At 34.0% G+C, this 14,665-nt stretch overlaps 1 protein-coding gene across 1 annotated transcript; it reads left to right on the forward strand.

Annotated features, from left to right (window-relative positions):
• Positions 1 to 6,549: 6,549 nt before the first annotated feature.
• LOC128644094 (urotensin-2 receptor-like) lies at positions 6,550 to 11,977 on the forward strand. Its single transcript, XM_053696814.1, has 2 exons — positions 6,550 to 6,724; positions 8,550 to 11,977. Exon 2 carries the CDS (start codon positions 8,672 to 8,674, stop codon positions 9,791 to 9,793), a length of 1,122 nt encoding a protein of 373 aa, XP_053552789.1. The 5' UTR covers positions 6,550 to 6,724; positions 8,550 to 8,671; the 3' UTR covers positions 9,794 to 11,977.
• Positions 11,978 to 14,665: the final 2,688 nt, after the last annotated feature.

Consider the following 14,665-nt stretch of genomic DNA (forward strand, 5'->3'; position numbering starts at 1 on the left):
AAAAGGTTAATGCATGTTAACACATCTATATATGGATATTATGAAGATTCTTTACCAGTTACACCCCCCCGGACTAATGGTAACCTAACTCTAGAGGTGTTGCTGTTAGACAGTTCTTGCATTCTGCGGTCTCTACCCTGATGTGCCACTGAATTATGTATGTGAACCTCTCCTCGGAATTCCAGCCGGAGCTTAATGAGTAAACACCCTTGATTAGTATGGAGATCTCAGGCTCCCCCTTCCTGTACAGGAATGTTTTTAAGATATCTGTAACAGCCTCCTTGCCTGCAGAACTTTTCAAAAGAGTTCACTTAAAAGGATATGAAACCCAAACATGTTTCTTTCATGATTCAGATAGAGCATGAACTTTTCAGCAACTTTCTAGTATTATTCATTTTGCATAGTTCTCTTGGTGTCTTTTGTTGAAAAGCAGTGCTGTATACTTAGGAGCAAGCCCATTTCTAGAGCAATATGGCAGCAGTTTTGCAGGAATCTTATCTATTTGCAAGAGAACTAGAGGGCAGCACTATTTTCTGCCACGTAGTGCTCATGATGCTACCTAGGTATCTCTTCAACATAGAATATCATGGGAAGGAAGCACATTTCTAATAGAAATTAAAGGGCCATAAAACAAGTTGGGATAGAGACAAAATATAATAATATGTACTTTAATTACTTTACCTGCACATTTATATTGCACTGCCTCGAATGGTACAGCTCTAACTCCCCCCACACAATTCCTTCTATGGCTGTATCTATATCCACCTTAGCTTTGGTAGAATGCAAGACTTTAACACTCATTATCTGCTGGAGCATGCCTAGAAGCAAATAAGCTGCTGTGAACTCAGTGTTTCTGATGCGAAACACTGATAAGGGGGGGTGGATCAGACTACTCCAAAAAGCTTGGCTATGTAACTACTTTTGATTATTTTTGAAAATTATTTTAAATTTTTGACAGCAATTTATTAAAAAATATATGGAAACTATTTTTACTTAAAGGGATAGTCTAGGCCAAAATAAACTTTCATGATTCAGATGGAGCATGTAATTTTGAACAATTTTCCAATTTACTTTTATCACCAATTTTGCTTTGTTCTCTTGGTATTCTTAGTTGAAAGCTTAACCTAGGAGGTTCATATGCTAATTTCTTAGACCTTGAAGCCCACCTCTTTTCAGATTGCATTTCAACAGTTTTTCACCACTAGAGGGTGTTAGTTCACGTATTTCATATAGATAACACTGTGCTCGTGCACATGAAGTAATCTGGGAGCAGGCACTGATTGGCTAGACTGCAAGTTTGTCAAAACAACTGAAAAAAAGCGCAGTTTACAGAGGCTTAGATACAAGATAATCACAGAGGTTAAAAGTATATTATTATAAATGTGTTGGTTATGCAAATCTGGGGAATGGGTAATAAAGGGATTATCTATCTTTTAAAACAATAAAAATTCTGGTGTAGACTGTCCCTTTAATTAGCCCTTTTAGGGTATGCACAGATCTCAACGTGTTTTATGGCACTTTATTGTAAGCTCTTTTTTTTTTAATGGTATGCTCTGTCTGAATCACACATGACATTTTTGGGGTTATTTGTCCCTTTAATTTGATATGTTACCACCCCAACTGGAAGATGATTCCATAAAACAACAACTTTTTCATTATAGCCAAAACATACAAATAAATTCTGGGATCCAAAGAGAAAAAGCAACATACATTTGGTGAAACAGAAGTTTTGAAATGTTCATTCTTATTACTGCAGTGCACAACATTTTCCACTAGGAAGATACTTGGGTAGCCCTTCAGATTTTGGGCAGATGTTATATTGATCACAAGTCTATGGCTGAATTCCAGTCTTTAGAGTTTGTTTTGCAAATCGGTTGTGTTTGAGCATGTTTCGTGCTCTAGGAAAAATCAGCGATAATATCAGAACATTTCTTACATTTGGATTGAGTAGATGAGCTTTAAAATCAAAGAGGTTTTTCTTTTATTCAGGCTAATACTGGCAAAAAAAAATACTCTATGAAAAAGGGATTTTGATGGGGGAAAAAATGTGTTATTAATTACTTCTGTGAGTACATTTCACAATTTTCATCACAAGATCAATTTAGGAGATTTGTTTAATTATAGATTTTCTATTTTGTGTGTACGTTTATAAGTTATACTAACCTTTTTTATAACAACCAAACAACTTAATCTCAAATATGCATATTCAGAGAATGATATTTTATTTCTTAGCATTAAACATGTGATTTGTTTACTGACATTAATAAAATAATCAGGTTTATACAAATGCATGAGTGAGAAAAAAAACAAGATCTAAGTGAGTTTTCAGTGGAAAGCAAAAGCTCTTGGAAAATATGGTGCAAATCTATTTTTTGTGATGAGTGAATACATTTAGTGAGATGTCTCAATGCAAATAATGATGAAAATCAAATAGTAGTTGTAATGTAACATCCCATGATCTGATTCAGTAGTGCATATCATTTTTATAATCTATATATCGCAAAAGGGTTAAGTCGAAAACACCCTGTGATGGGGGATTGTCTGCATCTCCTGATTGGCTGACCAGCTGTGTCATACATGAATACAGCAAGGATTGCAGCTCCTGAACAGAACAGGCATTTTAGCTATATGAACATTGGTGTATACTGTCCCTTTAACCACTTTGGTATGGGTTAGTAAGGGAAAATTGCATGCTCTAACAACTTAAAGAGTGTAATAGTTGCATTAGGATGTTCCTTTAAACATGTTAAAGGAACAGTATACACCAATTTCCATCTAACAGAAATATACACTACTATAAAAAAGAATATGCCCAGATACTAATCTAAATATCCAGTATAAACTTACTTAGAAGCTCCCAGTTTAGCTGTGTATAAAAAGTTAGCTGGAACACCCACTGTAAGTGCTTCTATAGCAAAATAAAGCAGACCCGCCCCCCTCCTCTGCATAAGAAAAGACTCTTTACACAAACAGGAGCAAGCTGGAGTAGGCATACATCAGTATTCTCCTAAAACTCTGGGTAGAATAGAGCAATGTTATTTAAAAATAAGCAAAACTATACATAAAAAAACAACAAAAAAACTGTATGGGCTATATAAATGTATCATCTACAAAACATTTGTGCAAAGAAAAATCTAGTGCATACTGTCCCTTTAAAATATATTGGTTATTTTGCTTTTTAAACTATTAGTAAGTGCAGAATTGGTACTTTAGATAGGAGCTCACTGGCTGATAAGTAGAACGTTTCTATGGGCGGGCTTTGACATGCCCCACCCACATTCATAGGATCAATAAATACATCCATTAAAGGGATGTTAAAAAGTCTGTTTCATTGTTGTAATAAAAAAACAATAATTAGTGGCTTATACTTAATAGAAAGCATTGCAATATGTCCATTACTTCCTGTCCCAGCCCTACAAGGAGCCTGTAGCCTCTGCAGAAAGGTTTATCTTAGCCTGATGTCATAAAACTTCTGGAGTGACATGAGCTTGTTTACTATAAAGTGAATAGACTAGATAACAGCCATATCTGCTCATGCTCAGATTAGTCAGAATGTAACCTAAATTTCAAATATGTCAGCTCCTTTAACACACTGAGGGCAGGGGCTACACTGAGAATGTATAAGTTCTCATTATGTATGAAAACAAGTAAGTTGTTTGCTATTTTTTTCACAATCTGTTTCTTTTTATGTCTACTTTGATTTAACATTTATTTTGCCAAAGGAGAACTATTTAATATCCCTTTAATGGCATCTCTTAGATGTCACAAAGAAAAAAAAAATATTTGAATGACCCTTTATGTGGTGCAACATTATTTGAAAAGCATTTCGTTTCAAATCAATATCAAACCGATTTAATTTAATATCTTGCATGAATAACATATATTACGATGCTGCATTATTGTCTTATGCACATGTTTGCATTATCCCTTTAATTTGCATGTTAAAAAATGTGTGTATTTAGCTAGCATTTTGCTGCAATCCTCTGTTGCAACCAGTAGCTAAATGTTTGCTCTCTGTGCAATCAGCAGCTCCAGAAATCATAGTTACATCTCACATACTTTGATGACTAATATTCCAAAAATAATGAACAAATTTATCCACTCTGTCTCACATGAGCTGAATAAAGAAAAAAAATCTTTATCAAGTAATCACCAATTTTTTCTCTGATCTGAAAGTGACCTGTTCAATTTGCTGCTCTAGGCTTGGGAGATGTGTTAGGAATCCAGTTGTATGATTCATTGTTTATTGCTTATTTTTCAATCATAAATATGATATGCTATTGCTTTTAGCAACAGATTTTATTCTAATGCACAACTACACACAGATGTACAGTGACAAACTTCTAGGCAGTAACTGTCAATCATGGATGAACCTTCAAAACTATATATATATATATATATATATATATATATATATATATATATATATATATATATATATATATATATATATAACTGAGAATTTGCATATCTAATTTGCATATCTTGCCCACAATTCTCTTGTGCATTGGAAACATTGTATATTAAGAATTTGTGGGGAAAAGCAAGCGGGGATACTTGCCTAGATGTACTAATTTCCTATGCAAATATTTACATTGATATATATATATATATATATATATATATATATATATATATATATATATATATATATATATATATATATATATATATATATATTATATATATTGTATCAGCACCCCTAGTTTAGTAAATTACACAGTTCTATATACTGAGATAAAATATTGTGTGTCCTATATAGGAACACACTTCCCAGTATAGTGCACGGATAAGGGTATTAATTTAATATTTCAAAACAAGAGAAAATATAGACCTTATTTGTCCAGCTGCTGGACAAATAAGGTCTATATTTTCTCTTGTTTTGAAATATATATATATATATATATATATATATATATATATATATATATATATATATATATATATATATATATATATATATATATATAAAATATACATTACCATAAAGATATTATACATATACATTTATATAAAGATGTTACATATATATATATACACACACACACACATTACTATAAAGATTATATATATTATATAACGCACACACATATATATATTATATATATATGTACACACATTTATATGTGTATAAGAAAATACTTAAAGTAATACTCAAGAAAATGCACCAAAAGTTCTGAATAGGATAAAAAAAGAAGTGTAACCCTTTCCTCCCTGCTCAGCTTTATATATATATTTGTGATGTAGAGACTTATATACATATATATATTTGTGATGTAGAGACTTATATATATATATATATATATATATATTTGTGATGTAGAGACTTATATATATATATATATATATATATATATATATATATATATATATATATATATATATATTTGTGATGTAGAGACTTATATACATATATATATATATTTGTGATGTAGAGACTTATATACATATATATATATATTTGTGATGTAGAGACTTATATACATATATATATATATATATATTTGTGATGTAGAGACTTATATACATATATATATATTTGTGATGTAGAGACTTATATACATATATATATATTTGTGATGTAGAGACTTATATACATATATATATATTTGTGATGTAGAGACTTATATACATATATATATATTTGTGATGTAGAGACTTATACATATATATATTTGTGATGTAGAGACTTATACATATATATATTTGTGATGTAGAGACTTATATACATATATATATTTGTGATGTAGAGACTTATATACATATATATATTTGTGATGTAGAGACTTATATACATATATATATATATATTTGTGATGTAGAGACTTATATATATATATATATTTGTGATGTAGAGACTTATATACATATATATATTTGTGATGTAGAGACTTATATACATATATATATTTGTGATGTAGAGACTTATACATATATATATTTGTGATGTAGAGACTTATACATATATATATTTGTGATGTAGAGACTTATATATATATATATATTTGTGATGTAGAGACTTATATACATATATATATATATTTGTGATGTAGAGACTTATATATATATATATTTGTGATGTAGAGACTTATATATATATATATATATATTTGTGATGTAGAGACTTATATACATATATATATATATATTTGTGATGTAGAGACTTATATATATATATATATATTTGTGATGTAGAGACTTATATACATATATATATATATTTGTGATGTAGAGACTTATATACATATATATATATATTTGTGATGTAGAGACTTATATACATATATATATATATTTGTGATGTAGAGACTTATATACATATATATATATTTGTGATGTAGAGACTTATATACATATATATATATTTGTGATGTAGAGACTTATATACATATATATATTTGTGATGTAGAGACTGAGTGCATGAATACAGTAAGTATATGTTCTATGTAAATATATCAGTTTACAAGTGGTGGCTGCGGTGGGGATGGAAGAGAAAGGCTATAAGCTCATAGGAGGAGCCAGTGATTCCAGATGCTTGTTTTGCTTCGCATGAGGATCACACGTTACAGCAGCAGCGGAGCATTTACCAGACACACAGAGAAGATGCAAATCTTTATGATTTTAAGCACAAATGCTCATGTCATGGATGGCTGGGGAGAGACCATGGGAATTTAACTGCAAGTAAAGTTGCTCCCTGCTGAGATAACAGAGGACACATTAAAAGGTTAGTGGGTTTGGAATGAGGATGCTGGGGATTTTAATTGTAGGGTTAAATAGCATTACTATTACTGTAGTTATAAGATCATCTGCAGCACAGGGGTGAGAGACCTCACTGGGTTATTAGGGTGAGATTATCACATTGATTCATTCTCATTACTGGGGAGTTACACTGGGGTCGTCCTGTGCTCTGCAGAGGTCATGGTCCACTATTAATTAGAGACAATTCCCCCTGGATGGGTAACTAGGGAGAGGGCACAGGGAAGACAAGGCTGGGGGAGTGACAAGGATTTAGTGAGCTGAGTTTACAGAAGGGTCACATACTGATAGTGTCAGGGTACATCTAGCCATATACAGACTCTAGCCATACACAGGTATGTTTGCACTGGGGGATGTCTCAGCCACTGGACAGCTGAGGGCTGGGTGTTTTATGGAGGGGATTTATGTCGCATACCTTTGAAAAACTGCCTCAATTAGTAAAAGAATGTCACATTAAATGAGGTCTATCTGACTCAGTGAAGGGCTGCATGTTTAATTGAGTGAATGTCACACACAGTGGGTGACTGTCTTTGTGAAAAGCTGTCCAATGATGAACTGCTACCTCACTAAATAAAAAAGTTACTTAAAAGCTCACTTGTTTATTGTAACGCTGTATCATTCAGTGGAGGGTTGTAAAACTCCAGTGTAGGGCTTTCTCATGCAGTAGAGGGTGTCTCACTCAGCACAGAGCTGTCACACTCATTTGAGAACTGTGTCACTCATTTAAGGACTGTCTTATTCAGTGGAGGAATACTTCATCCAGTGGAGAGGTGGAAGCTGTCTCATTCAGTCTAGAGCTTTTTCACTTGGTGAGGGGATTTCACATTTAGTGTAGGGCTGTCTCATTATTATGTAGAGGACTATTACATGTAAAGAATGGTCTCATCATTCAGTGTAGGAATGTCTCATTAAGTAGAGGACTGTCAAATGTAATGGATGGTCTCATCATTCAGTGTAGGGATGTCTCATTTAGTGACTGAATTTCTAATTGAGTGAAGGAATGTCTCATTCAGTGTAGAGACGGCTCATTCATTGGTGGACGACCGAGTGGCTACTTTAACAACTAGAGTTTTGTTTGGTTCATTAAAGTGCAGTCTTATTCATTAAAAGACAGTCTGACTTATTGGAAGGCAGTCTTAGTCACTACTCACTAGATGTGGTATCTGTCATTAGTAGACAGTTTGGGTATACAGGAATCAGTTATTTCTGTATATTATTCACATTAAAACAAAAGATAAGAGCACAATGAATCCTGCCTTATGCAGAAAATGTAAATCACTAAAATAAAATACTGTGTTATGTCTCATGCATGAGCCTTAGACATTTTGCTATGGTCTCACTCATTAAACAGCAGTCATGCCCATTAAATACAAGTCTAATTGATTCAATAGCAGTAACATCCATCAAAAATCAGTCCAATTCATTCAACAGCAGTCATTGCCATTAAACAGCAGTCTAATTAATTCAACAGCAATTACATAAATTAAACAGCAGTCTAATGTATTCAGCAACAGAGCAGTCTAATTCAACAGTAATGACATAGATTAAATAACTTTCTAAATATTTCAACTATAGTGACATCCATTAAACAGCAGTCTAATTTATTCAACAGCAGTCACATCCATTAAAAAGACAGTTTAATTCATTTAACAGCAGTCACAAACAGTCCCATGGACTGGAAACCAGTCTCTATTACTGCAAGGCATTTTGGTGTTTGGTAGCAAGTATAATGTATCTGACAGTCTTATCACCAAATAGAACAGTCACACTCACACTTTTTGCTTTTTATGTAGGACATAGGACTAAAGAGTTAATTTGTTGCTGAAGCTTCAGAAAACACCTGGAGAACACCCACTGGAAATGCTTTGTGTGTCTCACATTCAGAAGACATTTTCAACCATCTCAAGACCACAGCATGTCATTTCATGAAGAACCTCAAGGGAGAATGGCCCTGACGACTAATGTCCCTACAGCCTTCAAGATTAACTTCAGCAGCCCCATTAATGCCACTTGGGATGCCCCCATTGCCTCTGGCTACATGGAGGACATGATAGCTACATGCACTATTGGGGCGATCTTGTCTCTCATGTGCGTGGTAGGGGTGGCAGGGAACATGTACACCTTGGTAGTCATGTGCCAGTCCATGCGAACTTCAGCTTCAATGTATATTTACATCATCAACCTGGCCCTAGCAGATCTACTTTACCTTCTCACCATCCCCTTCATAGTGGGCACCTACTTCATCCAAGAGTGGTACTTTGGAGACATTGGTTGTCGTATCCTCTTCAGCTTGGACTTCCTGACTATGCACGCCAGCATTTTCACTCTCACTATCATGAGCACTGAGCGTTACTTTGCTGTGTTAAAACCTCTGGACACAGTCAAGAGGTCCAAAAGCTACAGGAAATGTATAGCCATCATTGTCTGGTTGGTATCACTCTTCATAACCTTGCCAATGCTTATCATGATCAAACTGGTGAACAAAGACAATAAAAGCATCTGTCTCCCTACATGGAGCAAGACATCTTACAAAATTTATCTCACTGTGCTTTTTTGCACGAGTATAGTGGGTCCTGGTCTTATAATCGGCTACCTCTATATCAGGCTGGCTAAAACCTACTGGGTTTCTCAAACAGCCTCCTTTAAACAGACCAAACGGCTGCCCAACCAGAAGGTCCTCTATCTTATCTTCACCATTGTCTTGGTCTTCTGGGCATGCTTTTTACCCTTTTGGATCTGGCAGCTACTCATTCAATTCTATGAGTCCCTACCTGTCTCTCAAAAAGCTGCCCGAAATATAAACTACATAACCACTTGCCTGACCTATAGTAACAGCTGCATTAACCCCTTCTTGTATACTCTGCTAACCAAGAACTACAGGGAGTATTTGAGGAATAGACAAAGGTCCTGGAACAATAGCAGTTATTTCAGGAACCGTTTTCAGAGGATATCTGGAAGGTCCATGTCCACTAGCAGTCAACAGTGCACAGAAACCTTTGTCCTGGCTCAGTGTCCGGGGGGTAATAATAGCTCCTGAGACTACCTGTACAGGATGCATTGACAATATCTCTTATTTATACGTCCTCCACAATACATAAATGCATAAATTATGCATTGTCCCAAATTTGTGGCCATATGTGTCTGTGTGCTTAAGAATGTGTTTTTGCTGCTGCATGGAGTTGTACTGAATATTGTGACTTTATCCAGGAGTTTTACATGTGATGTTGCTGTCTCACATTCTTGCTGTAGATTTTGAAAACCAGAAGCTCCAATGACTTCTTCACACAGCACATATACAAAAACATACAAACATATACATATGCTGTAGCTTGAATACCCTAACATCATCCAGTAAAGATGTGGCCTGCTAATGATTGGTGAGAGTCTTCCATATCTTGTACAATACATTTTAAGAAGATACAGAAAATAGCCATTATTAACTGTTTAGACACAGTGCCCTTTCTGACAATCAAGTGCTTAATATACAATACATTCATTATATATTTAATTTCTTAGCAAAGTGAATTAGGTATATATATTTTTAAAATAGCCAACTCTTTAATATAGTGTAGTCAAATTTTGTAACATTTTGCTACTTTCATCGCTGGATATATTTGCGGTAAAGTGCATAACACAAAGGTCTATGCAAATCCAGATCTTTGTGTGTTGCATTATATATCGGGTACTGAAAATAATCGAATATTGCTACCCACAGCCATATTTGGAATTCGTCTGACAAACGAATATCCAAATAACAAATTTTGCACATACCTAATATTTTCTATAAAACACCTTGACAAACCTTTGAACCAGGGATCTATGACTACATTTTTGGAATATTCTGCACGTGATGTGTATATATAAATAAATTCTTCCCCAGTTCCTAATGAAATATGCGTTTTGGTCGAAAATATTACCTTTGGTTCCTAAATTTCACAGTAATTTGTCAACCCCTGTTCTACAATGCAAGTGAGTGTTGAGCAGTCGTAAAAGAAGAAATGAAGAAAGAAAAAATCAGGTCTGTTTTATTCCTTTGACTGTGTAGAGAAAGGTAGTGCCATAAAAATATATCTGGTAATCCAGACTGATGATTACTTCAGTTTGCAATATTTACCAATGGAGGAGAAATGGCTTGCCTTGTATTTATTTATCAAGCAGTGAGAAGCAAGCTTCAGAATGATTAGCAAATTAGTTTTTTATCACAGGAAAAAACAAACAAAACAAAAACTAAACAAAAATTCTTTAAACTTACAGGTTCAGCCATAACACTTTGGGGACTTTGTGCAAATAAACTGTTTATACCATTTACCTACGAGCTTTCTCTGGCATCAGATACAATATATTTAGTTATTATCCTAAATCCTGTAAATACTCAGTATTGCTGCTATATACTCATGTGTCCTATGAACAGTATTGAAGTGTGCCGACTTCCATGTGCTATGCATAAATGCCCCCTAGTATTAAAGGGACGTTAAACACTGAGTTTGTTATTCTAATAGTTAATTTATAACTGACACTGTCTTCAGCAGAGGAGATAAGATAAAACAAGAAGCTTTTAAACCTAAATAATTTAATTTAAAATAAATATATATGTATATTAATCTCAGACTAATCTTTGGTTTGAATATCACATTTGTTAGGAAAATTTTATTTAGTTGTCTGTTTTTACAAAGTTCACTAATATGGGTATTTTTGTAGCTAAATAATTTATTAAGCTTTTTTAAAAGATTGTGATCAGAGGATCAGTTAAACAAAAATGATACTCTCTAATGAATTAGAACGTCATCTTTCATTGATATCACATATTCAGTAAGATCCCAGTCTACCAGTTCTATATTATTTGTAGCTGATTCACTAATACTTTAATGAGCTAGTTTCATAGGCTGTATGAAGAGCGTTCTATTAATCACTGGCGAATCTTGATGACTGTCAGAAAATAATATCCCTTTTATATTTTGTTTCCTATGCAGATGAAAATGTTGATGATGTATCTGCTGAGTACCCAGTCTTTCTACACAGTATATATCTAGTGCAGGTTTAACTACACACAATACCAGTATTAAACTGACAATCAAAAGAGAGTATAGAATTAGGCTTATTAAAGGGATATATTAGTCAAACATTTCATATTATAGATATGAAAGAGAAGCTGTTAAAGATGTAAAATTTATTTTGTTGTGTAAATAAAAGGTTAAGTAAACGCTGCTTAACTTTAAAGGAACAGTGTGTTGTAAAATTGGTTTTCCTTTAATGTGTTTGCAATGATTTGTTAAACCAATTGTAGGTTTATTTTCATATAGTAACTAACTGGTTTTGTTCTTTGACAAAACAACCCATTAAAATGGGCTGCGCTTACAGGCAAATCAGATCTCTTTATTTTATTATTTTCCGTACACACACATGCTTTCTTATCTTTTCTTTGTTTGTATACCAAAGCCCAATACTTAGAGAGATCAATTGAAAATTAACATTTAATTACTTATCTCTCCTACCTCCTACTGGGAGTGTAATTTCTTCTGCTGGCTATGTTTACATAATTCAGTATAGGAAAAAAAAACAACAGCTATTTCAAATGCCAAAATAAAACTAAAAGACACATCTCTAAACATTTTAATACACTCCAGAAGGTAAAATTGATAATTGGGAACAAAGGGGAGAGCAGTTTTCAGTACACTATCCCTTTAAGGTTAAACTAACCAGAAGTGCTTGATTGTATGCATCTGGCTGATGCATTAAAACTTTTTTTTATTGGCATAGGAATAGTATTGTTTTCAAAACCAAAGTACTGTAGTACACTAATACACGTAATAGGTTAAAGTCCAGAAAAACGCTCAGTGCTCTAGATTAATTATGCATTTACCCTCTTAGCAAGTATTTGAAAAACCAAATCTTCTTCAGTAAAAGTGTTTTAACATGTAACATTCCATTATTCCTATGGAGGGCAATAATGTATTATAAAATGATGTGATATTTTCCAGCTTCATTCATTTAACAGATTTTCTTATAGTGATTGGAAGTTTATTAGTATTACATATTATTCTGTGTTGTATATTGTAGGAACTGCTATCCCCTGCCCAGTTTATTTAAATTGAAAGTTTTTTTTCACACAAATGTTAGTATTGCATTCAATACCTTTTAATACCTGGTCAAGCATAAGCGTAAGACAGAGTAGCGGGTGTGTACTGATTGAAAAGGGAACCACATGTATTTTTATAGACTTCAGACCTATTTCTTGTAAAAATCATATAATTTAATGACATAGAAGACCTGCATGCCCTATGCCAATGTCAGCGAATATTCGTTAGTGGTCAACATAAAGCAATCATTAATTGCTTAGTGTGCAGGCTGTAGATATTAGAGGTAACGTAGGACATTTCTAAAGCTGTTGACACCGTGTTCGCGCAGTGGCACCAGGTTCATGGGTTATCTCCGTCTTAAAGGGACACTGAACCCAAATTTGTCCTTTCATGATTCAGATAGAGCATGCAATTTTAAGCAACTTTCTAATTTACTTCTATTATCAATTTTTCTTCGTTCTCTTGCTATCTTTATTTGAAAAAGAAGACATCTAAGCTAAGGAGCCAGCAAATTTTTGGTTTAGACCATGGACAGCACTTGTTTATTGGTGCTGTCAAATCACCAAGGACAACCCAGGTTTTTCACCAAAAATGGGCTGGCATCTAAACTTACATTCTTGCTTTTCAAATAAACATACCAAGAGAATGAAGAAAATTTGATAATAGGAGTAAACTAAAAAGTTGCTTAAAATTGCATGCTCTATCTGAATCACAAAAGAAAAAAATTGGGTTCAGTGTCCCTTTAAATTCTAGATAAAATAGAGAAAAGGCTCCAGTGCATAAAAATGACATAAAAGTCAAAATAATTAAAACTTCATGGATCATATAAAGTACGTAACTTCAAGAACAAACAAATTAGATTGTTGCAACAGATCTTATTAGTAGACAGGAAGCAGGGTGCTCGTGATCACGGAGGTGCAGGCTGCAGCAGCGAAACCAACTGTTCGTAGCACAAACCAACAGGAAAAGCCACAATTTTGTATTGAAAAAAGGTTAAAAAGTGACACAAGAGGAGAGCGTAGACATCTTATGCTTTCATAGGTAGGCTCAGGAGCAGCAATGCAGCAATCCAGTAGAGCATTGGTGCTATAGAGCTGAATTTAAATATATGTTTATGCAGAACGCATAACTTCATAACATTATATAAATAAAAAAAACTTTGATATTTTTATGAGAGAGAGGAGAGAATGAGTGAGAGAGAGAAAAAGACAGATAAAGAAAGAGATAGAGAAAAGGAGAGACAGAGAAAGAGACAGAGAAAGAGAGTAGAGAGTAGAGAAGAGAGAGAGAGAATAGAAGAGAGAGAGAAGAAAGAGAGAGAGGAGAGAAGAAAGAGAGAGATAGAGAATTGAAGAGAGAAGAGGAGAAAAGAGAGAAGAAAGAGAGAGAGAGGGGAGAGAGGAAAGAGAGAGAGAGGGGAGAGAAGAGAGAGACAGGGGATAAAAGAGAGAGGAGAGAAGAGAGAGGATAGAAGAAAGAGAGAGAGAGAAGAGAGAGACAGAGGATAGAAGAGAGAGGAGAGAAGAGAGAGGATAGAAGAAAGAGACAGATGATAGAAGAGAGAGGAGAGAAGAGAGAGGATAGAAGAGAGAGAGAGGATAGAAGAGAGAGAGAGAGAGAGAAGAGAGAGACAGAGGATAGAAGAGAGAGGAGAGAAGAGAGAGGATAGAAGAGAGAGACAGAGGATAGAAGAGAAAGGAGAGAAGAGAGAGAGGATAGAAGAGAGAGCAGAGAAGAAAGAGAGAGAGGAGAGAAGAGAGAGAGAGGATAGAAGAGAGAGCAGAGAAGAAAGAGAGAGAGGAGAGAAGAGAGAGAGAGGAAAGAAGAGAGAG

This window comes from Bombina bombina, chromosome 1, assembly GCF_027579735.1.
Source record: "Bombina bombina isolate aBomBom1 chromosome 1, aBomBom1.pri, whole genome shotgun sequence".
Taxonomy (NCBI): Eukaryota; Metazoa; Chordata; class Amphibia; order Anura; family Bombinatoridae; genus Bombina; species Bombina bombina.